The sequence below is a fragment of the Taudactylus pleione genome, unplaced genomic scaffold (genome assembly GCF_031769625.1).
Source record: "Taudactylus pleione unplaced genomic scaffold, aTauple2 ptg000004l, whole genome shotgun sequence".
NCBI lineage: Eukaryota > Metazoa > Chordata > Amphibia > Anura > Myobatrachidae > Taudactylus > Taudactylus pleione.
Window position 1 is genome coordinate 6,516,241 of NW_028284407.1, and position 27,018 is coordinate 6,543,258.

The following is a 27,018-nucleotide window of genomic DNA, read 5'->3' on the forward strand; positions in this document are numbered from 1 at the left end:
TCAAATAAGACGCTACTGGTTGGCGGCTGCTGTTCTGCCAGTCACAAAATGGTGACATTGACATAAGCGTCGACTACTTAGAAATCTGTCCTGCTCCTATTGCTTGGTTGGAAGGGACAACCCCAGGCAGTACTACTCGCAGGCTCTTCTTCTGTGCAGGACTTCCAAATCAGTGGCACAATGAGTGAGAATCTCTGTATTGTTCATATTGACTTTGAATCTTAATTCTTTTGCGAATTTTAGGTTCCATAACACTGCTTATATATATATATATATAATATATATAATGTGTGTGTGTGCATCACTCGCATGGTTGGCAAATACCCCAGGGTTCCAGGGAATGTCCCAAGCTTGAATGCAAAGTGTCTTTGAAATTAATTTTGAACGTTGGCAGCTATTCCTATTCTGTTGCGTAGTGGACAGTGCCATGTTGTGAATGCAAATAAATAGTAACCGGTTACATCAGTGACAGTACCTAAATGAAGTATAGAAAATGCAGCTGCACACTAAGCACAACCGTGCTATACTTGTTAATTGTAGAGTTTATCATAATTATTTTCACTTTCATTATTCTTAGTGCTTAGAGTGTGCACCTGCATTTTCTTTTTCCTGAATGGTACTACAAGTCTCAGCATGGTAGCACCTCTAATGTTTAAAATCCCCCCCCCCCTCTTTTCCAGAATACCAATACTGCCCTTAGATACGGATCAAATCTTGTAGAGATGACAGGTGGAGTTGCCCATAGCAACCCTTAGATTATAGCTATCATTTTATAGAATGTTGCTATTGGCAACAACTCCATTCGTCCTCTTTAGAAGGTGTGACACATCTTCCCTGTAATGCCTTAATGATGTCACTGGTTCCTAGTGAATTTATAGGATACACTTGTCTAAATATCTGTTCAGCCTACAAATTAGATGCATCCTTTCTGTTGTTGTTTAGAATATAAAGTTTCAAAAGTAATAACCAAATTAGAATTTGTAGTGTGATTTATTATATGTATGTGTTCATGACATGTAATAAGTGAGCTAAACAGGTACAGTTATTCATTATTTTTTTACAAACAAGTATGATAACTAGCTGATGTAGCACAAAGGCTCTGTCCTATGTCCAGTCTTTTAAAAATGTCATAGACTCTTTACGTGGCTTCATCCAAGGGCGTAGAAAATGAGGCAGCTGTTTCTCACATCTGTCTGGCATTTTCTCCAAAAAAATAAATGAAGAAACAACTACATGGAGAAGCTACCTGTAGCCTCAAAACAAATGCATGTCTGGAGCTTCCCAATGACTGCTATACAATACAGAGTTCCTCCAGGTGCCCCCCCCCCCGTACAATAGGGCACTTCCAAGTGACCCCCCCCCCCCATTCAGTAGAGCTTTTCCAAATTACTTCTCATACAACACAGAGGGCATCCAAATGACCTATACAATACAGAGGGCATCCAAGTGATACCAGTATTATTGGAGAGAATCCAAGTGATTATCATACAATACAGAGGGCATCCAAATGACCCTCATAATATACAGAGAGAATCCAAGTGATTATCATACAATACAGAAGCATCATGTCAAATCCATATTATACACTTTACATATATACCATAGAAGGTAACTGACAGATATTTTGGCATAGTTGTGTATAGAGTAGGGACTCATTCATTGAGATGTCTGTATGTCTGTATGTCTCGCCTTTTCTTCTCAATACTCTGCTACTCTGTGATGTGCAGCCATGGTTTGTGGCTGGATTGTAAGACAAGAGGATGAAAAGCAAAATATGTTCCCTTTGCCTTCCTGAGAAGGTTGTTTAACTTATTTTCTTCTTCAGGGTCCATAGGCTCCACAGGGAGTCCTTGGGGTGTAGGTGATGGGAACCAATCCGGGCAACATGCAGTTAAAGCTTTTCAGCTCCTAGGATGCATTGGGTCCCACTCTCCCTATACCCCCCTGCCCCTGAGCCAGAGGCACCTCATTTGGTAATAAGCCAAAGGCCGGAGGAGGATAAGAGAGAAGAAAGACTGGTACACTCAAGAATCACACTCTCACGGAGGAGACGGGAAACCGGTGACCAGAAAAATCGCCCATATGAAGCCAGGTGCGTCAGGGCGGGTGCCTATGGACTTTGAAGAAAGAGTTAACAAAGGTAAGTTCTTACCATAACTCTCATTTTCTTCTTCAGGGTCCATAGGCTCCACAGGAAGACCTTGGGGATGTCCCAAAGCATTCCGGATGCTCTTTCGCTGAGAGGAGAATCCGGTGCCCAAAGGAAGCATCCTGAGAGGCGAAGGTATCAAATGCATAAAACCTTAGAAAGGTCTGGACAGAAGACCACGTGGCTGCCTTAAAAGCTAGACAGCCGAGGCACCATGGCGAGCTGCCCACGAGGGACCCACAGACTGAGTAGAATGAGCCTTAATAGAAGTCGGAACAGGCAGCATCGTTGGTGCCCGGCCGGATTCGGGTCACCATTTTGCAGGGGGCTGTTCATCAGCCCCTAAAGATTATTTCTTTATTTTACTTCTTTTACTTTTACAAAGAATAGAGGGCCTGATTCAGACTCGCTTGCGAGCGCAAGCGGGTCAATGGTCCCCCCCCCACTGCGCATGAGCATGCCGGAACCGACTCCGGCGTGCACATGTACGAGACACGGCCTGCGACGTTTTGGAGGCGGGCAAGGGGGGTGGCTGGGCAAACTGAGGCGTTCCTGCAGGAACGCCTGCCGTTTGTGGGCGGCCCTACTGACATCACTCGTGATGTCAGTAGGTGGACTTCCTGCTCTATTAGAGCAGGAAGTCCACTGGGGCTTGCGGCCACGAGACCCTACCACAAGGGTCTCGTCGCAAGCCCGATGGTCTTGACCATCGCGACCATCACCTGGCCGCTCACATAAGTGAGTGGCCAGGAGGCCGTCTTTGAAAAAAAAATTGGGACGCCCTGATTCAGAGCGAGCGCTCTCAAAGAGCGTCCGGCTCTGAATCAGGCCCAGAGCGCGCAGCAGCAGACTGTCTGAGGAACGTCTGCGCTGCCGCTCCATCATCCCTTCGGTGCCGCAATGCCAGTACTGATCTGGGGATCTCGGTGGGCGTTCCGGGGGTCAGCGCTAGCCAGGGCCCCCAGAGAGGTCCCAGACTGCACCCAGACATCAGGGGACAGGTAAGGGAGGTCGCCGCTCGTGGTGACCCGCGTGTAATGGCAGTTGATACCTCCGGCCATTGCGCTCCACTTGACCACCAGGGACATATTGGTGTGGGAAACCAGCATCCCAGAGGTTAATAACCGGCCAGGGGAGACAGCTTCCCTGTTTAAGCGGCTCCTCCCCTCAGCTCGCCTTTCCACTGTGGTCTGGTTTCCCTGAGCTGCTCTCCTTCTCTGGACACGCCACATCTGAGGTCTCCGGCGGCCATTTTCTAAGGTGCAGTCGCAGTTCTCACAGGATAGCGCGTTGTCCGGTCCCCCTGCATACCTCTCGCCAGGGTCAGCGTGCTCTCTCCAGGGTCAGTGTATTTAGCGCTATTTCCTACCAGACACTGCGTCTCTGTAGTTGAGTATCATGCCGCTTTGCAGCGTCTTTCCTGCATTGTATGTGCCTTGTGTTAGCACTGCCTGTCTGTGTCTCTCTTGTTTCTATCTGTCAGCTTATGGCTATACACTTTCTCTCAATCTGCCCTAATACAGGTGGTGTTAGGGTCGCTCATACCTGATTGATAGATAGATAGATATCTATCTATGTCATGACCAGGTCTGTGTGTGGCCAGGGCCAGCGAGCCTTACCTGTTTGGATGCTGTGGCGGGGTCCCTCTGGCGGGGGCGCGGGCATCTGGAGGTCAGCGCCGCAGACTCTGAACTGTCCTTTGTTCCCCACATTCAATCTGTCTCAAAATCTTACATACATCTAAAAAACATATCCAAAATTCGACCATATCTCACACAAGACACTGCAAAAACTCTAATCCATGCACTTATTATTTCCCGTATTGACTATTGCAATAGCCTCCTTACTGGTCTTCCCAAAAACAGGCTATCTCCATTACAATCCATTATGAATGCAGCTGCAAGGCTTACCTTCCTTGCCAAACGTTCATCGTCTGCTGCCTAGCTCTGTCAGTCCCTCCATTGGTTGCCGGTTTTCTGCCGTATTCAATACAAAACACTTTCACTTACACATAAGGCTATTAACCAAACCACACCAACATACATCTCTTCACTCATCTCAAAATATCTCCCAAGCCGACCTCTCCGCTCAGCACAAGATCTGCGTCTCTCATCCCCATGCATTACTTGCTCCCATTCACAGTTACAGGACTTTCTTCGCGCTGCACCCACTCTATGGAATGCCTTACCACGCACAATACGACTTTCCTCTAGTCTCCAATCCTTCAAGCGATCCCTGAAAACTCACCTCTTCAGGCAAGCTTATCAGATCCCAGAACCACCCACATAACCTTCATAGCCTCCATATGTAATTACATCCCCTTTCACAGTCCACACACAACCTCACACATCGTCTTTCTCTCACATCCTCATGACATTTGGCCGACATTCCGTTGTATATGGGTCATGCAACTGTGCATTCTGTCTGGACCAAAATGCAATATATAGCACCTATCCTCGTGTATCAATGCCTATTTCCCTATAGATTGTAAGCTTGCGAGCAGGGCCTTCCTACCTATATATCTGTCTGTTATTACCCAGTTTTGTTCTATTAATGTTTACAATTGTAAAGCGCAATGGAATATGCTGCGCTATATAAGAAACTGTTAATAAATAAATAAATAATAAAATACTTCGAGGTCACAAAGACACAGAGTTCTGAATGCAGCCCTCTTGGGTTTTTTTTCTTAGATACTGGCTTCCATTGTGGACCGCCTGGCGGTCCCGGCTGCTGTTCCTCCTATGGGGGTATCCCAGCAGCCCGTCCCTCACTCACAGGGACTACCACTGATTATGCATACCCCTCCTGTACCACAGCAGGCAGTCATTCCCACAGTGGGATTACTACAGGGTGGACCTCCACCATGGGTGGATGTTTTCTCTACCTCAGTACAGAGTCTGGCTGCGACCTCTATGGCCATTCAGACCATGTTGCCGAGTGAGAAACCTGTACGACCAGCTAAGCATCCTGTGTTGTCATCTCAATCCACACAGCTGTCAGAATCTGAGATGTCATCTGATGATGTAGAGGTGGCTGATACCTCTAACCCCGACTCCCCTCGGCAAGAAGCAGAGCCTACGTCAAGGATTAATATTTCTGCCTTGGTGTGTGCGGTCAGATCCACATTGGTTATAGAGGTAGACGAACCAGCCCCTAAATCCAAACACCCTCTGTTTAGGTGTCTTTGGCAGTATTCCCTCTGTCGGATCAGCTGGTGGATCACATGGCTGAGGCCTGGTAAGAGATATCAACCTCAGAAACGTTTGACCTCATGTTACCCATTTCCTGAGGCTCATTGTAAGAAGTGGGAATCACCCCCAGCAGTGGATTTAAAAGTGCAGTGTTACCTATGCCTTCCATTTCTTCCTTAAAGGATCCTACGGATAGGAAGGTGGAAACTTGCCTAAAGTCTATATACTCTCTTTCAGGAGCTGTTGCCCGGCCGTCCATGGCTATCTCCTGGGTAGCTAGGCCATAGAGAGTTGGGCTGATACACTTGAGGACTCCTTGGAAGTTCCAGAGAATCAGGTGTCACTGGTCGGCCATATTAGGGATGCGGCTGCATATATCGGTGAGGCCACTCTGGATGCTAGTCTACGGACATCTAGGGTCTCGGCTGTGGCCGTGTCTGCTTGACGTTCCCTGTGGCTACGGTATTGGAGCGCGGATGATGATTCTAAGACAGGCCTGGAGGCCTTACCCTATAATGGGGAGATTTTGTTTAGTCCAGGCTTTGAAAAGATTGTTGACACATTGGCCAAATCCAAACCGGAGGATAAACCCGCAGCCTGACTGGGCGGGCCTCCCTCTGGGGGACCACAGAGTGGGAGGCCGACTTCTTCAGTTTGCCCAGTGCTGGTGTCTCAGGGGTATGCCCTCTCATTCGTTCGAAGGCCTCCCCACCAATTTTTCTGCACAGGCCCTCCTTCCGACAAGACCAAGGCCTTGCAGATCCAGAAAGCCATACAGTCCTTGCTGCAGGCAGGGGTAAATGTACCAGTTGCACTATCTCAACGAGGGACTGGATATTATTCTGCTCTCTTTCTGGTTCAGAAACCGAATGGGTCTCATTGGCCTATCCTCAACCTCAAATCTCTGAACAAGTCCCTCAGGATGCCCAGGTTCAGGATGGAAACCTTACAATCCATCATGCTGGCTATGGAACCTAGGGATTATATGGTATTACTGGATATTCAGGATGCATACCTACATGTTCCCATGATGCTTTCTCTCCAGCGTTATCTGCGGTTTGCTATATTGCAATGATACTTCCAGTTTTGGGTACTGCCCTTTGGTCTGTCCACGGTTCCAAGGGTATTTACCAAAATGATGGTTGTCATGGCAGCCCATCTGCGGAGTCAGGGTATCCGACTCCTACCATATCTGGATGACCTCTTTTTGGCGAGTTCTCCAGAAGTGCTTCACCACCACCTGCAACTGACAGTTGTTTGTCTACAAACACACGGGAGGTTAATCAATTGGAAAAAGTCCTCCCTAATTCCCTCAGAGGAGGGTTCATTTGGGTGCGCTTCTGGACTCTCACCAGCAGAGAACCTTTCTAACTCCAGAAATGATCTCCACACTGCAGCTGCGAGTATCCAGATGTCTCCGCAGTCGCCAGGTGTCAGTCCACTCGGCGATGCAGGTTCAGGGATCCATGGTGTCCACATTCGACATTGTGGAATATGCTCAGTTCCATTCCACGCCCCCTACAGGAGCTGATCCTCGCCAGGTGGAACGGATTACCCCACCGGATCAGAGCTCAGATAATGGTACTCTCTCCAAAGGAGCGTCTGTCCCTCTCTTGGTGGCTACAGACATCTCATCTAACCAAGGGTCGCCCCTTTTTGGATCCCGGACTGGATACTCCTAACAACGGACGCCAGTCTCCGAGGATGGGGCACAGTGACCGGTCCACACTCCTTTCAGGGCCGGTGGACAACGCTAGAGGCATCCCTGCCCATCAACATATTGGAAATTCGGGCTGTGTACAGGGCCCTCATGATAGCAAAGCACATTCTTTCACGGAAAGCCTGTGCAGGTTCAGTCCGAAAATGCCACCACAGTGGCTTACATCAACCATCAAGGAGGCACTTGAAGTCAGGCAGCAATGACAGAAGTGTCACGCATTCTGAAATGGGCAGAATCTCATCTCCCGGCCATCTTGGCAGTGTTCATTCCAGGAGTTCTCAATTGGAAGTGGACTTTCTCAGCCGTCACGACTTGCATCCGGGGGAATGGTCTCTTCAGCAAGAGGTGTTTCAACTTCTAGTGGACAAATGGGGTCTCCCAGACGTGGACCTCATGGCCTACCAACACAATCACAAGTTACCAGTGTACGGGTCCAGAACAAGAAATGCAGAGGCAAGCCTGGTGGATGCTCAGTCAGTGAAATGGACCTTCCAGTTTACGAACCTATTTCCTCCAGTCTCCCAGCTTACTTGAGTTCTTCGCAAGTTCAAGCAAGATAGAGGCACTGTCCTGCTGGTGGCTCCAGCTTGGCCCAGACATCAATGGTACTCAGATCTTCGTAGTCTCTCCATCGACACTCCGTTTCTGCTGTCTCCGGGTCCTTGTCTTTACCCGGACCTGGATCATCTGTCTTTGACGGAGTGGCTCTTGAGACATCCCTCCTAAGGGATTCTCTAGCTCAGTCATCAACACTTTGCTTAGAGAGCGTAAGCCTGCCTCCGCCAGGATCTACCACAGTGTGTGGCATACATATTTCCAGTGGTGTCGTACAAGATATTACGACCCTCAGGTGTTTCGGATTTCCAGAATACTGGCATCCTTCAAGCTGTATTGGACCTCTGCCTACGCCTGGCCTCTTTGAAAGTGCATGTCTCTGCATGGTCAGTGTGGTTCCAATGTAGAATTGCTCTGCTTCCGGCTATCCACACCTTCTTCCAGGGTGTCCTCCGGATTCAACCTCCCTTCGTCCCACCAGTGGCTCCTTGGGATTTGGCAGTAGTTCTTCGGGCCCTCCATGTGAACCACTAGATTCAGTGGATCTTAAGTGGTTAACAGCTAAGACTCTCTTTCTTCTGGCTATTGCATCTGCCAGAAGGCTGTCAGAATTTCGATTGCTCTCCTGTCGTCCTCCTTTTCTGATAATTCACCAGAACAGGGCGGTGCTTCGTATTCACCCTGAATTCCTTTCTAAGGTTGTTTCTAGTTTCCATATTAATCAGGAAATTATAGTACCGGCCTTTCTATCACCAGACCTCTCGGCAGGTAAGGCCTCATTGGATGTTGTCCGCGTCCTCAGGATTTATGTGGACCGTACCAGTTCTCTTCGGAAATCTGACTCCTTGTTTGTGCTCTATGGATTTCACAAGAAGGGATGGCCAGCCAATAAACAAACATTGGCTAGATGGCTTCAAATGACTATTTCAGAGGCTTACACGCAGGCAGGCCTGCCTGTTCCAACTTCTGTTAAGGCTCATTCTACTCAGTCTGTGGGATCCTCTTGGGCAGCTCGCCGTGGCGCCTCGGCTGTCCAGCTTTGTAAGGCAGCCGCGTGGTCTTCTGTCCAGACCTTTCTAAGGTTCGATGCATTTGATACCTTTGCCTCTCAGGATGCTTCCTTTGGGCGCCGGATTCTCCTCTCAGCGAAGGAGCGTCCGGACTGCTTTGGGACATCCCCAAGGTCTTCCTGTGGAGCCTATGGACCCTGAAGAAGAAAATGAGTTATGGTAAGAACTTACCTTGTTAACTCTTTCTTCGAAGGCCATAGGCACCCACCCTGACGCATCTGGCTTCATATGGGCGATATTTCTGGTCACCAGTTTCCCGTCTCCTTCTCCGTGAGAGTGTGATTCTTGAGTGCACCAGTCTTTCTTCTCTCTTATCCTCCTCTGGCCTTTGGATTATTACCAACTGAGGTGCCTCTGGCTCGGGGGGCGGGGTATAGGGAGAGTGGACCCAATGCATCCTGGGAGCTGAAAACTTGAACTGCATGGTGTCCAGATTGGTTCCCATCACCTACATCCCAAGGTCTTCCTGTGGACCCTATGGACTTCGAAGAAAGAGTTAACAAAGATACATTTTTACCATAACTCTAATTTTTTACTGAGAAGCAATTTAGAGGCAGTATTGTGGACCTACAAAAGGAGTGGGTAGAACATTTAAATGGCCTCCTTATTAAAGTTTATTTAAACTCATGAGCCAATTCTTTAAGTTTTTTTTTTTTTTTTTTTTATCAGAACGTCTACTTAATTATTTAGAATAATATAGCAATTTCTAGTGCTGTTAATTTTTCTTTTTACGCATTTAAAAAAATGTTCCCCATTGTGTTTTCAAAATGCAGCAATTGTGGCAACTGTGTCTAATTATATCATCCCATTAGATCTCATTACGCACACAGATATGGTAATGCTATTCTAAAAGTAAATATCCATGTGTTACCAGGAGCAGACAGAACAATGCAGACCTGTGCAGTATATAGACATCTCATAGTACTGAACACTTCAGATTTAAATGGATGTTTCCTCCCACTCATCAATTTGCTTTTGTCTAAAATTAATTTCACATTCTTTAACACTTTCTTCTTCTTTACAATTTCCAAGGTATTAAACACATTAGTTGTACCTTTGATACATAGTAATAATATAGTGTGTTGCCTTGATTACAATTAAATTGAATTTGATTAGCTATACAGCCTCGTTTGTTATGCAGTGCCTCAGTTGGCCACCAGGTGGCACAGAACACTAATTTCTCATTCTGAAGTGACACATGCAGTCATTATATTCACATTTTGCACTTTTTCTATATAGAGCACAATTTTCTGCTATATATTTCATGTTAATTTCTAATGCGGCTCTACTTTTATGTTGAATGAGATTCATCTACTCAGTGTCTGAGGTCTAGTGATAATAACAGACCCTTGAACATGACCCGTTCCATTAGGTACAAAATTCTCTGCTCCTGGACTCCCTTTTTAATTGATGATTGCAGCCACCTGTGATGAAACACCTGTCTCATCAATTACCTAGCTCAACACAGGTGACTGCAATCATTAATTAGGTGGTAAGTCCAGGAGCAGAGCATTTCGTACCTGATGGGAGGGGTCATGTTGGAGGGTAGGTAATAAGGGTGACTTGTTCGGAAGTCCCCAGCTTAGAGCTGAGCCACTCATACATTGTTCAAAACTGCTGACATTGGTTAGATGGCACAATGGGGCCGCAGACAGGAGTGTGGAGCATGAAAGCAGAGGTTAATGTTACTATATTTAGGCTGCACTAGAGCTATAATAAACCATTTAAAACTGCCAGTGATGATAACAATATAATCAGCAGCAGATTCTGCCAAAGCACAGTGTAGGGCAGGGTATCCATCACGTTGCTCTCCAGCAGCTGTGGAACTACTCGTCCCAACATGCTCTGCCACAGTTTAGCTATTAGGGCATGCTGGGATGTGTAGTTCCACAGCAGCTGGAGGGCTGTATGTTAATGCTAGGGTTTCCCAAATTCGGTCCTCAAAGCACCCTAGGGGCCAAATGTAATAGGGTGAGGGAAAACTGTCACATTTTTAAACTCAGCCAATGTATTAGTCACAGAACGTACAAACTTGCATGTTTTTCAGACCCAAAAAACTCTCAAGATTTAAACGCTCATCCAGATGTTTCCTGTTTTGAAAATACAACTCGATCAATGTATTAGCGTCAGGGTTTTACTGCTAAACTCTCACATTTTCTAACCTCTCACCCTATTACATTTGGCCCTAGAAGTGCAGGTTTTAGAAATATACATGGTTGTGCACAGATAGTATAATCAAACTGGGTTACTAATTAAGTCACCTGTGCTTAAGCACGGATATCCTTCAAACCTGGACTGTAATGGCAGAGTTTGAGAAACTCTGGGTTACAGATAGTATACATTTGCAGAATGTATGTTCTATTTGCACTTTTAATCCTTAAATAAAATCTATATAGTTGGTGACTTTATGTGCTGGAGAGGAGTCATTATTATAGTACTTGATTTAGGTTTATAACCAATTTGTGTTACATCATTGGTAAAACAGCCTGTAATCCTGGTAAGACTAGTGCAGAGTTGTGAGTAGTCCTCAGTCATGTAGTCTAGGACTTGCTTGTCTTCTACATAAAAGTAAAGAAAGCCTCTGACGTCATTTTATTTCAGGTTGTGGTGTCACTATGGAACCCTGCTCATGTGACACCTTTGTTGCTCTTCCTCCTGCGACTGTTGGTAACAGAATTATATTTGGGAAGAACTCCGACAGACCGAGTGATGAGGTGCAGGAGATTGTACACTTCCCAGGACAATCTTATGAGCCAGGATCAAAACTTGAGGTAGAAGTGTTCTGCCCATGTAAAGCAGGACGCATAGGATTGGATAAAAAAAATAAATATATATATATATATATATATATATATATATATATATATATACACAAACAGGTCTGGAGTGCATGTGACCATCCGTCCGGGGAATTTTTATGGCTGAAATTTATGAACCCACATTTAAGCACTTCATGGTTACACATGTGCAGAACAGACCTCCTCTGACTCCCCGGGCAGTGATGCGACGGTCTGTGACAATCGTGACCCAGAATGCTGTGAGAACTAGTGTTCATTCTAGCACCCTGCCCCTGTCACAACCTGTGTAGTTCCCCTTTCCTGCCTGGGGTGTCGCTCTCTGCTCTGGTGGCGGGATTAATACATCACCACAACGGTTGAGGCTGAAGGACCTCTCATGTCACACCCATGTGACCCGTAACAGCATGGGGAGGGGCAAGGCCAGTGGGCTAGCAGTTTTACTATCCACGTGGACAGTTTGGTACGGGATGCCTGCGCTCAAGATCCCAGCTGTCATAATCCTGATGCCAGCATCCCGACAGGGTTAGGATGCCGACACTTGTTGGTCGGTATCCTAAGCCCCTCTATCCCTAACCCTCCCTCCCCGGTGCCTGAACCTAACCTCCTCCTCCCCGCACTCTAAACCTCCCTGAAGTGTGTAACGCTAACCCTCCCCCTACCTTCACCACTTACATTCGGGATTTCAGCGTTCGGGGAGCTGGGATTCCGGCGCAGGCATTCTGAGCGCTGGAATCCCCGCGGTCGGGATTTTGACCGTATCCCCATGTGGACATCTATTGGAAAGAGTAACACTGGTGAGCGAAGCGAGCCTGCGAGGGTACATGTTGGGTCCCATATTCCCAACCTTGCTCCTCCACCTGCCATCGCGGGTCACATGGTTATGACATCACATCAGAGGTCCTTCAGCCTACTTGAATTTAGAACTAACCCGTAACCTCCTGACTATATTCTAGCTTATTACAGACAGCTGCCTCCACTGCAGTATAACTCTAGTGCTGGATATAGATGTACCTGTCTGGGATCTGACACTTCCAGCTTTGCCTGTGAGAGGGTCACAATCACCATAACCCATGTACATAGTATATATAGCATACTCGCATATATACTCACACCTGGCTGGCACCATGCAGGGATCACCCTGAATCGCCGCCACTGCTCAGTAAATACTCCCTCTTGCTCAGCCTGCATCATTTGACATTGTGGCTGTGTGTTACGTGCCCTCCCTGGATCTGGCAACGTCCCCCCTGACCTCCTCACCACTCTCCTGATCTACAGTACCTGGCTGCAGTGATCTTGCTCGGAATCCACTGACCAGGAGGAGAGTGACGCTGGACTGACTTGCCATGTTCGGCACCTGCTGCAGCCCCCAGTGTGCCTTGGGCATGGGATCAGCCAACCCCTGGGGATATCTGTACTGCAGCAGGGCTGCAATAGTAAGAGGTCTAACTTAAGCAGAGTCCCGACTTTAGTGCATGTACAGCCCAGCTCAGGGACTGATCCATTTAGCTGCCGAAGGACTCATGTAGCAGCCTATTATTGCTACTCTAGCTATATGAGCATGCTGTGATTTGTAGTCCAGCCACAGCTTGCTGATCCCTGCTGGGACGGGACACGGGTCTCGCCTCCCTGCTGTGTGTCAGTCCTCCTGCTGACGCCCGCTAGGCTGTGGCTCCGGGTGATAACAGCATTCCCTGCCACCAGCTTATCAAGGCCCATTCTTCGCACTCTGCGCAGCTACTTGTACCTCAAGTCTGCATGGCTCTGCCCAGCTTCCTCGGCAGCGTGTGGCTGCTCTGTCTCCAGGCGGCCGGGTACTGCTGCTGCAGCAACACTGTCCGCGGCTGCACCTAATCCAGAGAATGATCTCCGGCTCCCCACCGCAGTCATCTTCCTGGGGCCGGGTATACATCTGACTGTGCACTGCAGCCATGGCTCCCCTTTTGTACTTCGTGCATGTTTCAGAGACAGGCGCTAATGTGATCACAGCTGCGATTTCACACGGAACGCTGCTGCGAAAATATGCTAATGTTAGCAAAGATCACCCGAGCATAAAGACGCCCACTACTGCCGCCTTACATGCGTGCGACGACGCATACTTGCGTAAATATCGGTAACATCGAAGCACGTTGGCAGCCATCTGACCTGCCGCAGCCTTGGGTGCTCTTCTGACACGCAGAGCTGCGTGTGCAATAGTGGCTAATTTTTGCTCGCCAATGTAACGGCGTTCATACAGCCAGGCACGCCTGCTTTTCGACGATAACCCCCCTGCGATGCAATGGCGAACGCTAGATCTGCGTGAAAATTGCATTAGCGTCCATCCATGAACCGGGCCCTTAGTAACGGGGTGCAAGGCTGTCTGTCATGTAAGAAGTGGGGCTTGGCCCGGGGGCCACATGTAAAACAAAAATTTACCGCTCGTCTGACTGCCCCACAGGAGCATCGGCCCACCAGGAATCTTCCCGGTGAGTTCAATGACCAATCCGCCCCTGCCTGTATATCTTCATGAATAGTTATAGAAACACTTATGTGAACGTAAACATCACTTATACGTAGAAGCTCGGTAAGTCTCATTGGTTGACACCGTTTATTTGCAGTGCACCTACGTTGAGATTGACCAAGCAGAGAAGACCCACTCGGTGGTGTTAAGTCGGCCATCGTGGTTATGGGGAGCTGAAATGGGAGCGAACGACTCTGGGGTTTGCATCGGGAATGAAGCAGTGTGGGGAAAGGAAGAGATTGAGGATAACGAAGCCCTCCTCGGAATGGACCTTGTAAGGTTGTGACGTTCAAGGTTTGATCTATACAACACAAAGCAATAAATGTTGGATTTTTGTGATTTAATCTGGTCTATTTGCAGGCTGGGTTTGGAGAGAGCAGACACAGCTGAGGGAGCGCTGGACGTCATTGTTGGCTTGTTGGAAAAATATGGTCAGGGGGGAAACTGCATGGAGAGCCCGATGTCTTTTACCTACCACAACAGTTTCCTCATAGCGGACAGAAAGGAAGCGTGGATACTGGAGACGGCGGGCCCGTACTGGGCTGCTGAGAAAGTAGAAGGTAATTTTACCCCTACGGTCCATCAAAAACAGCAGGGATATCTTATGGTTTTGTACTGCTTCTTTCACAGTTCACCTGTCACCTACACACAGTAGGGGGAAGACATATTGGGGACTCGGCTGAAGTTCATGCGGCTCAGTCTGTTCGTTCACCACGAGCCAGTGGGCCTGGTGCAGTTGAAAATAAATCACGGGCACATTACTCAAAGAAAAAAAAAAGCATAGAAAGTATTTTCGCACTTATGGAGAGTCGTCATCTTCAGTCAGTACTTACACCTGCCCTGTGCAAAAGATACGCTAGGATGTAGTTATGTGACTGCCACACGGAATGCCGGCGGTCAAAATCCCGCCGCCGGAATCCCAATCTGTGAACAGAACACCGGCGCCTGAATCGCGACATCAGTTGAGATGCCAACGTCGGAAACTCGACAGCTGGCATCCCAAACGCAAGCATAGCGGGCCGAGTTAGCTGTTAGTCGCTTTTAGGTTTAGGCACCGCGGGGGGGGTTAGGGTTAGGGGGGGGGGGTTAGAATACTTAACCCAGCCCGTCGGGATTCTGAGCATTGGGATACCACGGTCGGTATTTTGACAAGCGCCATCCCGACTGCCGGTCTCCCATACCCAAACTGATACGCCTACTAACAGGTGTATATGTGGTTACGTGCTGATGGGAATAAGGCGCATTTGCGTGACTATGAACTTCCTGAAACTTGCCTATGGGAACGCCCATTCCATCTCTCCAGTCGTGATGTTAGAGGCAAACAAAATATTATGACTCTGCATTCTTGTACTTCTGTGCATCCATATTATCTGAGCATGCGCTGTGCGAAGATATGAAACGCAAACCCGCGCGTGTTCAACTCTGCCACAGCCCCAGCATCTGCTAAGTATTGGAGTATCCTATTGCAGTCTCTGGTTCCTAGTAATGTAGGCGGCATTCCCATAATTATTGGCTGTCACTACTGTATGTAGGCAATGGTGGCATGTCATTTCATTTTATGTGAACAATCTGAAATGTTGCTATTGATGAATAGAGGTTTACAGTGTATAATAACATTCAGCAAAAGGCGACCTGAATGCAAATAGTAGTTTGATGTCCTTTTTTTTTTTTAACAGAAGGCATAAAGAACATATCCAACAACCTGTCTATCACCTCCAGGATTGATCGAGAACACCCAGGAATGAGGGAATATGCTAAAACAAAAAGATGGTGGGATGGGAAAAAAGAATTTAATTTTGCAGCTGTATATTCCTATTTCAACCCCTCTAGATCGTCATCTTCTGGAGACAGATTTTGTGAAGGATACAAACTGCTCAGGAAATATAAAGGTGAGTTATTTACATCTTCTGTTCTCAGCCTGTTCATTTGGTGTCGTTTTATCTACCTCGTTCCTGTGATTTTGGTACCTTTTCTTTCATTAGTAAGTTACTATACCTTTTGTTAACTTAGACACTTCCCACATGAAGAGGGGTTATGGTCATATCACCAGGTAACCTATCTTGTCTGAGGGGCTAATTCAGCAGTGCAGGAAAGCGCAATGCTGAACGCAGATTTCAGATTACCGGGAATCTGCGCATGTGCAGGATCCATTCTGTGAGTATGCAGAATGGGTCCTGCTAACACGCACGCTAGCCCTTGACTGCCTCTGTCTGATTGACAGGCAGAGGCATTTAAGGGGCGGGGGCGGCTGGCATTCCCGGGTGCGTCTGCTCCACTTTTCGGGAGTTGCCAGCCCAGAGACTGCGTGGATGTGCGCAGTCTGCTGGGCTTGCAAGCCGGCCAGCCTGAGCAAGATGAGGCTCACTCAGCTGGCCGCCCACCATCGCGACCATCGACTAGCGATGGTGATCCCAGCACTGCGACCTCAGTTGCAGTGCTGGGATCACAAATGCAGCAGGGGGTGTCATACACCTCATACACCTGTCATACACCTCCTGCTGCATTTGCATGATTGCAAGGATGGTATTGCAAAGCTGCCTGCGTGCAGCTTTGCAATTGTGATCCTTGCTGAATCAGGCCCTGAAGCCTTGCTCTCAGCTGCTGTAAAACTACAAGTCCCAGCATACCCTCCCATCAATCAGTAAGGTTGACAGGGTTAAAAGGTTGACACAAAACTGGGTGACACTTTTTTTTTTTTTTCATTTTATTGTTATTTGAACCCTAACACTCCCCCTAGTGCCTAAACCTTATCCTCTCCCTGGTGCCTAAACGTACCTGTAGCCTAACCCTAAACCATCCCAAGTGCCTAATCCTCACCCCTAACCTTAAAAGTGTTGGAGAAAAAAAAAAAGTGTTGACCATTTGAACCTGTCGACCTTTCGTCCGGATCCCTTTCACAACAGCTGGAGAGCCACAGGTTGGCCAGGCCTGGTATAGGCCGTTCCCAATATCTCTTCCTTCCCTGTAATACAACAACCCCAAGCATTGCTATATAAACCAGTGACGTCTGCACGTTCCACCTGATCACCACCACAAAATTCCAGGCTGTGGGTCTGTCCCCAGAAAGCGGGATATTTGGAAAGTATGTGCTTTCAAAATGTTGGATCATATTTTGCTACAAATCGCTTATCACTGCCGTACACATTATAAAACAGTTTTTTCTTGTCACATACCTACTTCAAAATGCTTGGAACCAATAACTGTTCATAAATAGTCACACATGAGGCAGCCATTTTGTGATCTGAAATAATATTCAGCTTGTCCTTTCACTAGGAGCTAGAGACCACAAATGGCTTCTACCACTGGGTGTAAGTAATGAGTCCAGTTGGTTTTTCTTTGCCCCGGCATACTTTGTGTCGGCTACGCTCAGTCATTTCGTGTGTGCGTGTTTGAGATGCTATAGGGCTAGTGTAATCTCTGCACTAATAATTTACATTAATTTTTTTTTAGTATACATGTAAATCAGATTACTAGAGGATACTTGTTGTTGCAGCTTTTCGACAACTTTTGTATACTTTGCTGTCATATTTATTAACCATTGCAATGCTCGGAGCTCTAGTAAATTGCGTGAAATTATCCAGGAATATATGCTACAGCCAAAGAAAGAAAACTTCCATATCTCTTCCTTTGAGTTTAAGCCAGTTGTCCTATGCAAATGGGGGTCTTCTGCCTTTCTACCAATAACCATGAAAAAGTATTTAGCTTTGCTTGTCCAAGTGATCCACAGCCAGCATTCATTATCTTACGCAAGTCCTTAGTGAAAATGTATTAGAACTAGACATAGGTATTCCAAGCATTATGTCTGTCACCTGCGGCCAAGGAAGGCCTGGAAATCTGATCTTCTTTGTTCTAGAAAAAAAAACTAATTCATTTATAATTACTATTGTATCCGTTAAGATGCTATAGAAACTTCTTTACAGACAATCTCCAAAGGATTTCTTCAGGGTCCATAGGGCTCCACAGGGAGACATTGGGGTGTAGGTGGGACCTGGAGGACCAGACACCAACAGAAAAGCTTTTCAATCCCAGGATGCTCCGGTCCTTCCCCCTATACGCCGTCCACAGCATGAGGGCATTTCAGTTTTCGTTGGTGTCTGTCAGGAGCTGGACCGCCAGTATAACAGAGGGCTGCATTAAGCAGCCCAAGCTTTAATTTTTTAATTTCATTTATTTACATTTTTTTGACCAAACTGGTGACCAGCACCAGACTGTCGTCCAGACATCTGTGCTGTCGCCCCATCACCCCTCCTCGGCGCCGTGACACCAAGCCTGTGCTAGGTACTCCCGGCGGGGCTCCGAGGGGGACTAGCTAGCAGGTTCCCTGGACCCCAGTCTGCAGCCCAGAATCCAGGGGACAGGTAATGCGGAACCCCGATCGCGGGGGTCCACGTCTTAGTGCAGTCTTGCCTCCAGTCTCACGCCTGGAGGTGCTGATGTGGACACTGGCTCGCCCACTCGACCACCGAGGAATAACTATACTGGCGCAGAGGCATGTAATAAAGGTCAGGGGACCCGGTGGTCTCGGTGTTCCCTGAGCTGCTCCTCCCTCCACCCCCTCAGAGAGGCGCGGCAAGCCATTTTAGGCAAACAGGTCTCTAGGAAACGCTGGGTCCAGTCTCCCTGTATACCTCTCCCATGTGCCAGGTTATACAGCGCTATATCTGACCAGCAACTGTGGTCTGTGTAGTTGATTTTAGTGCCCATTGCGGACATGTAAATTTTTTTTCTGCGTTTGTATGTGACTTGTGCTAGCGCTAATCTCTATTTTCTATACTGTCAATTTATACCTGTCCCTTTTATCTACTAAACCCTGACATACATTGGTATTGGGGGTTCATTGTACCTCACATCTGCTATTTAATTGTGAGGACTATCACATACTATATAGCGTGGTTGCACATTACAATATGCCATATATAGCACGGTTGCACACTACATTGTACCATATTACACATACTGCAAAGTGTTCATTGCACTGTATCATACTGTGTTTTCTATTATTCTTGTGACTATGTCTGGCAGAGGAAAGAATAACAAGCAGCCTGATGCTGCTCCTCGTACTCTGATAGCTTGTAAGTCCTGCTCTGCGGGCTTAGCCACAGACTACCTCATTCAGGATGGTCTCTGTATTATTTGTTACACAGCCCCGGTGCCTCTCCCTAAGGACCCATCCTGGGCAGCCTTTTCATAAATGCTGGCAAAACTTGTGGACCAAGTAGCAGTCCCCATGGTAGCACCCCTTATGGGACGGCCGCAGCAGGTACCCCTGCAAATCCTTTGCCTTCCCCATGGATAGACTAATACCTCTACGTTTTTTCAGCAGATGCTGCAAAAAGATAATCCTTTACCTACTAAACATACTATGATATCTTCCCAATCCACACAGTTATCTGAGTCGGAGAGATCATCATCTGGGGAGGCAGATGATGCAGATCTCTGACTCTGGAGAAGAGGAGCCACCCTCTAAACTAAATATACCTGCTCTTGTGAGAGCTGTTAAAATTATTCTACAAATAGAAGAGGATGAACCTGCTCCTAAGAAAAAATACGGACTTTTTAAGCGACAAAAGGTGGTTTTACCAGAGTTTCCTCACTCTGACCCGCTATCTAATCACATGAGTGAAGCTTAGAACATGCCCGGTTAATAGGTTTTAAATTCCAAATCATTTCAGTTCCTTTTACCTGCTTCCAGCTACTGATTGAACTAAATGGGAAGTTCCACCAACAGTGGATTCTCATGTAACACGTCTGGTAAAAAATGCCACCTTGCCCATTCATACTGCAACCTCCTTAAAGGAGACCACAGATAGACTTATAGAAGCTTTCATAAATCTATATACTCTCTTATAGGAGCTATTACTCGTCCTACTAGGGCTACGGCCTGGGTGTCAAGTCATTGAGAGTTGGGCAGAGGCCTTAGAAGAGAGAGGTTTCCCCCCCCCCCCCCCCTGATGCTTTGAGTGAACAGCTGTCCTATATATCTCACATTAGAGATGCAGCCTTCTATTCAGGTGAAGCAGCTATGGATACAGCTCTCCTGGCCTCCAGGATATCTGCCACTTCGGTAGTGGCCCGCCATATTCTTTGACTACGTTAATGGAAAGCAGATTTGGAATCAAAACGAGCTCTGGAGTCTCTGCCTTATGCAGGAGACATCCTATTTGGTCCAGAATTGGATAAAATTGTGACTACTTTGGCGACTAACAAGACTGCGTTCCTGCCCTCTGCATATAATACAAAGCCGCGAACGCCATTCTTTCGCCCCCAAGGCAAAGCCAAGGGTCAGTCTTTTCCACGGCAACAGACATCAGCCAAGGCCACCAAGCCTAGGACCAAACAAGCGTGGGCTACTAGACGTCCACCTGCCAAGTCTGAAAACAAGCCTGCAGCCTGACGGGTTAGGCCTCTCCCAGGGTGGGAGGCCAACTTCTTCAATTCGCCCAAGTTTGGCATGAAACCACGTCATATGCCTAGGTAAGAGAAGTGGTCTCCCACGGCTACGCCTTCTCCTTCCTGAGGCGATCGCCCCCCAACAGTTCTTTTGCATAGGGCTCAACCAAGGCCCTGCTGCTCCAAAAAGCCGTTCAGTCCTTACTGAATTCAGGAGTAATAATTTGGGTCCCCCCCTCACAACGGGGCAAGGGCTATTATTTTACCCTTTTTCTTAGTTCAGGAGCTCAATGGGTCTCATCGGCCTATCCTCGACCTCAAATCTCTGAACAAGTTTATCATGGTGCCCACGATATTTGGTATGGGAACCCACCATTCTATTACCCTAGCTATGGAGCCTGGAGATTTTATGGTATCCCTAGACATTCAGGACGCTTACCTAAATGTACCTATAAGCTCCTTCTCATCAGCAATATCTCTGGTTTGTGCAGCAACATTACCAATTCCAGGCTCTGCCGTTTGGTCTCTCAATAGCCCCTCGGGTCTTTACCAAGATCATGGCAGTTATGGCGGCCTCTCTTTGTCGTCAAGGGACCAGACTGCGCCCGTACTTAGACGATCTCTTGCTGTTGGCAAGCTCCCCAGAGACTCTTCACAGCCATCTGCAGGTAACCATTGCCTTTCTACCAATGCATGGTTGGCTGATCAGCTGGAAAAAGTCTTACCTGACACCCTCTCAAAGGATGGTACATTTGGGAGCCCTCCTAGACTCTTGAGTTCAGAGATTCTTCCTAACGGTGGACAAGATTTCAGCACTACAGCACAGACTACGCAGACTGCTGTCGATTCACTCTGCAGTGCAGGCCTTGGGACTACCTTCGACATGGTGGAGTTCGCCCAGTTTCACTCCAGGCCCCCCTAACACCTGATCTTCTCCAGGTGGGAACGGGCTTACCCCATCTGCTCAAATCCCAGACGATGAGCCTACCCCCAGAGGTTCGTCTGTCCCTAGCCTGGTGGCTACAGCCTCCCCATTTGAACCATGGTCGTCCCTTTTGGATCCCAGACTGGGCTCTCCTCGCCACGAATGCAAGCCTCTGAGGGTCGGGGGGCAGTAACCGGCCAGCACTCCTTCCAGGGCCGATGGTCCCCAGTCAAGGCAGTGTTGTCAATCAACATCCTGGAACTTCGAGCCATCTACAGAGCTCACTCTGGCTCAGAATATTCTGAAAAACAGGCCAGTACAAGTACAATCTGACAATGCCACGGCTGTGGCCTACCTCAATCACCAAGGGGGCGCTCTAAGTCAGTCAGCAATGACAGAATTGTCCCGCAATCTCCCAGTCATCTCCGCAGTGTTCATCCAAGCGATTCTCAATAGGGAGGCGGATTTCCTCAGCCGCCACGACGTGCATGCAGGAGAATGGATGCTACATCCAGAAGTCTTTCAGCTCTTAGTGGACAAATGGAGATTTCCGGAGGTGGATCTCATGGCCTCCAGACACAACAAACAACTTCCAATTTATGGAGCCAGAACAAAGGACCCCGACGCGGCCTTCATTAGATGCATTGTCAGTGAAATGGAAGTTCCAATTAGCATATCTCTTCCCTCCAATATCCCTGCTTTCTCCAGTGCTTTGAAAGTTCAGACAAGAGGGAGGCACAGTCATGTTAATGGCTCCTGCCAGGCCCAGATGTCACTGGTACTCTGATCTTCAAAGGCTCTCCATAAACATTCCTCTGCAGCTTTCTCTATGAGTAGACCTGTTGTCTCAGGTTCCACGTCTACATCCGGACCTAGCCCATCTGTCTTTAACGGCTAAGGGTATCCAGCTCTGTGGTTCAGACCACGCTAAAAGCATGTAAATCAGCCTCAGCCAGGATTTACCACACAATATGGCATACATATTTCCATTGATGTGCTCCAAGAAAATGACCCTCAGGTCTTTAAGGTTTCTAGAATTCTCTGCCTAGCATCTCTAAAAATGCAGGTCTCTGCTTTGTCTATCTGGGTTCAGCGCAGAATTGCTCCTATACCGGATGTTTACACCTTCATGCAGTGTGTTCTACGAATACAGCCTCCCTTTGTCCCTGCTGTGGCTCCATGGGATTTGTCAGTGGTGCTCCAAGCACTTCAGGAACCTCCATTTGAACTCCTGGAATCAGTGGATGTCAAATGGCTCACTGCGAAGAGACTGTTTCTTCTGGCTATAGCATCTGCCCATAGGGTATCAGATTTAGGGGCACTTTCATGTTGTTCCCTTTTTTGATATTTCATCAGGACAGGGCTGTTTTCTTCGAACACGCCCAGGCTTCCTTCCCAAGGTGGTTTCTCGCTTTCACCTGAATGAGGATTTTGTGGATCCGACATTTGATTCACCAGACCTCTCGGCAGGTGAAGCTTCTTTGGATGTGGACCGTACTACTTCCATTCAGAAATCAGACTCCCTCTTTGTTAGCTGGTCATTCCTTCTTGTGGAATCCATATAGGACAAATAGACTCTGGCCAGATGGATATGCATGACTATCTCACAGGCTTATATGCAGACTATTCGACACAGGAAGGCCAGAGTCTCTGCTCATTCTACTTGCTCTGTGGGTCCCTCGTGGGCAGCCCAGCGTGGCACCCCGGCTGAACATCTGTCCACACCTTTCTTAGGTTTAATGCCTTTGATACATTTGCCACTGAGGATGCTTCCTTGAGGCGTAGGGTTCTGCTATCAGCTCAGGAGTGTTCCCGCCCTTCAACAACTGCTTTGGGACATCCCCCAATGCCTCACTTTGGAGCCCTATAGAGCCTGAAGAAAAGGAGAGTTATGGTAAAACTTACCGTGGTTTAACTCTTACTTCGAAGTCCATAGGGCACCCGCCCTGACGCTCCTAGCTTCTATGGGTTTTCTTCTCTGTGTGAGAGTGTGATTCCTCAGTGTACCAGTCTTCCTTCTCTCCTGTCCTGCCTTGGGCTTGTTAACAAAACTGAGTTGCCCTCAGGTTGTGGGCGGTGTATAGGGGGGAAGGACCAGAGCATCCTGGGATTGAAAAGCTTTGCTGTTGGTGTCCGGTCCTCCAGGTCCTACCTACACCCCAGTGTCTCCCTGTGGACCCTATGGACTTCGAAGAAAGCATTAACCAAGGTAAGTTTTACCATAACTCTCCTTTTTCATGTATATCCACATGCCCACAAAGAAAATGCATTCCCTTTTTCTGCGGGCAGTTCCCAAGGCCGAGAAGTGAGTGCATCTAGAAACTGTATAAAGTAAGTAGCTGATGTATCTATATCTATATTTGTTTTAGGAACCTTAACAGCTGAAAGCATGATGGAAATTCTTTCCGACAAGAAAAGTGGCATTAACATGGAGGGAGGGTTTATGACGACTGGAAGCATGGTGTCCATTCTGCCACAGGATCCCAACCAGCCATGCTGCCACTTCTTCACTGGAACTCCTGACCCATCCAGGTAGATGTGTAAGACCAGAAATAGCACTAGTGTTACTGATGAGGCCCAGAGGATGTCCCACAGTGCTTCATGGTATGATCAGTTACAGTATACGGCAGAGGCTCCCCAACAGTGCAGGTTTTAGAGAGATCCATGGTTGAGCACAGGTGGTTAAATCAAATTGACTGAGTTACTAATTAAGTCACCTGTGCTCAACCATGGATATCCCTAAAACCTGAACTGTTGGGGAGCCCTTAGAACCGCGTTTGGAAACCTCTGGTATACGGAATATAGTCTGTTTACCCAACCACAGTCACACTGTACATATGGATAGGCCAAACAGCCTACCCCCAGGGATCATACCGCAGGATGACATGGCTGTACTGCTTTATGGGCTTTATCACTGTGTATGATAAATGGTGCCCCAGCCAATCAGCTCCCAACTGTTAGAAAAATGACAGTTGGGAGGTGATTGGCTGGAGCTCCATTTATCATACACCGTGACATTTTATCACTCGTTTTGGTGATAAAACTCGTTCGTAAGTGGGGGCCTATTTCTTCTATGGAAGCTATTTATAGTAGAAGGTGGTGGTTGTTACCCTACTGTGGATCACTTATTTGTGCTTGGCCCCCAGGCATCTTGTACTTAGCTCCACTGGGGGCGAGTCTGACCAAGGACAAACAGGAACATCATGGATTAGTGTAAACTATTAAGCTACATACACACACAACAATTTTGTTACCAACGATTTTATGAACGATTTTCTGTCAGATTTTTTTTTTAAAGTGCAATGAACGATTTTTTTGAACTACAAACGATTTTTGCATATTCCCTTAATGAAAATCGTTCAGTTGGTCAGTCTGACTGAACTACAAATGTGAACGCGCATGAACGATAATCTTATTGTTTTATCTCAGAAAGTGAACGATTTTTACAACGATTAAACAATATCGTTAACGATAATCGTTCAAAAAATCGTGTGTGTATGCAGCTTTATACATAATCTGCATAGGACATCATGTGATCAAGTGTTTAATAATAATTAAAAAAAAATGTAAAAAACGTGCAAACTTTACATTCTTTGACCAATGGAATTTTCTTTTATTTACAATATTGTTTTCTTCCTAGATCTGTGTTTAAGCCATTCGTCTTTGTGCCCCAGATTCAGCAGTTTGTAAGAACCGCCTCCCCCTTGTTTGGCTCTGATGATCCTGTCAAACTCCAGCCAAGATTTCAAACCAAACCTGACAGGAGGCACGAACTGTACATGAAGCATGAAAACGCCCTGAGGATCATGGAAACATCACCGGTAAAGAGAACAACTTAGTGATTACAATTTTTTAAAACCCTTATGGATCATAGAAAATAACTTATCCAAAGACATTATCCGGCAGCCTAAAACCAGTAGATATCGTGGCTATATACTATAGATATATTTCACACAGTGTATATGGCCACAATATCTGGGATCCTCCCGTGAAGGAAGAGGGGAAATATCAGTTGGTCGGCTGCGGCAGTCCATACACAACCAGATTCGGAAGACCAATGATTGGGTCAGTTGGGCATGTTGGAGGATATGATTGGTCGCGGCCATACACTATGCAATTGTCGCCCCGATCCTCTGATAATTGCATAATGAATGCCAGGCTTACGCCTTCTAGCTCAGAAAATAGAATATGCACAACCAGGAGAGAAACACTTATGGGTTGGAACACAGATCTGTTTTATGGGAGCAACTTCATTTATTTTCATTGTATGCTTGCATGTATGTATATATGACATCTTACCCAAATAGAAAACACGTCCTCTTTAAAGGTTATGACAGGACTGAAGCTCCGCACCCATTAATGTTGGAAAGTCAGGCCCTACAGTACAGTGAGGCTGGAAGGCAGATAATGCCTTTGCTTTGTAATAGGTGGGTTATCACACACAACTGTCCTGTAAGTTTTTCTACAGGGGGGGAGGGGTTGAAAATGAGGACTTGGGTTCTTTTACACTGCACCTCGCTACTACAAAATCAGGGGAAACTTTTGTGGATGGAACCAATATTTGTTTGGATGCAATCTCATAAACTTTCTTAGGGAACGGTTTAGGTCAGGACAACAATTTATGATCGCAGATACCAGGAATTGCAGCCTCTGTACACTGAGAGATACGCAATTTTAATTTTAGGGCAATGAGCTGCTGAAGCAGATGAAGGATTTGGAAAAACGGAAGCTTGAAGAGGTAGAATTATTCTTAAAGGCTGGAAATAATGACGGCTCTGCCCTGATCATGCTGTTTTCAGACTGTGTGGAAGAAGAAATAAAGCTGTACGAGTAACATACTACTAGCTATCATGTGGCACTTTACAGGCCTAGCTTCCAGTCTTGGTTTGCTGTGGAACATGTTTTTAGGATGACATGAGACATACTGTGCAGACATTATCATTCATCTATAGGTGCATTAAGTGCTATTAAAAATATTTGGCCCCAGCCTCAACAACTTCCAAGCTTAAGTTACCTGGGCACACAGGTCTTGGCTCAGGCTAAATGCTGCTACAGTATTAGTGTAGTTCTCCACTTGTGGACACCAGCAGCAGCTCTGTGTAACAAATAGGTTCTCCTATAGCCATTACCTGAAGCAGGATAACCCCTAACGTTGCTAAAGCTCACTGCTACTATTGGCTACAGTACAGTTTGTTCTGGTCCTGCTCCATTCAGCTCTTATCTCCATGTATAACCTAGTTCTTTATCAAGCCAAACCCTTGTCACTTCTCTGTTGTACATTATTAAAGGTCACTGAATTAGGAGTTGACAGTAAGACCTCAATTACAGTAATTGGAAATAACAATGAAACCAGTGAGGCCGTAGTTAAATTGAGCAGAGACCCAACATTTTATTTCACATAGAAAATGCAAATAAAATCCATTTGTACACTGTGAGAATGGCAGAACAACCACAGGCTAGGTTGAATTAATCTTGTTGCATATAATAAATAAGAAAGTTAGAAATGTCCGGTTGTCAGTTTTTTTTGTTTCTCAGTTTAACCATTTTCTTTCCATTACAAAGAAATAGAGGTACAGATCTGATCAATTATCGATTTATATCTATCATCATCTCTGAATGGTTTGCTCGCAGAACGTCAGATAAACGAGCCAAGCGTTTGCAATCTGTGCACAGAGACATTGTACATGCAGTAGCAATTCAGTCGTTTTCCCACATCCCTTTCA

At 46.8% G+C, this 27,018-nt stretch overlaps 1 protein-coding gene across 1 annotated transcript; it reads left to right on the forward strand.

Annotated features, from left to right (window-relative positions):
• The first annotated feature begins 13 nt into the window (after positions 1-13).
• Positions 14-26,801, forward strand: SCRN3 (secernin 3). The gene is made up of 8 exons (XM_088472409.1): positions 14-184; positions 11,287-11,456; positions 14,078-14,259; positions 14,341-14,540; positions 15,657-15,869; positions 23,665-23,827; positions 24,936-25,116; positions 25,980-26,801. The coding sequence occupies exons 1-8, from the start codon at positions 181-183 to the stop codon at positions 26,127-26,129; spliced, it is 1,263 nt and encodes a 420-aa protein (XP_088328535.1). The 5' UTR covers positions 14-180; the 3' UTR covers positions 26,130-26,801.
• Positions 26,802-27,018: the final 217 nt, after the last annotated feature.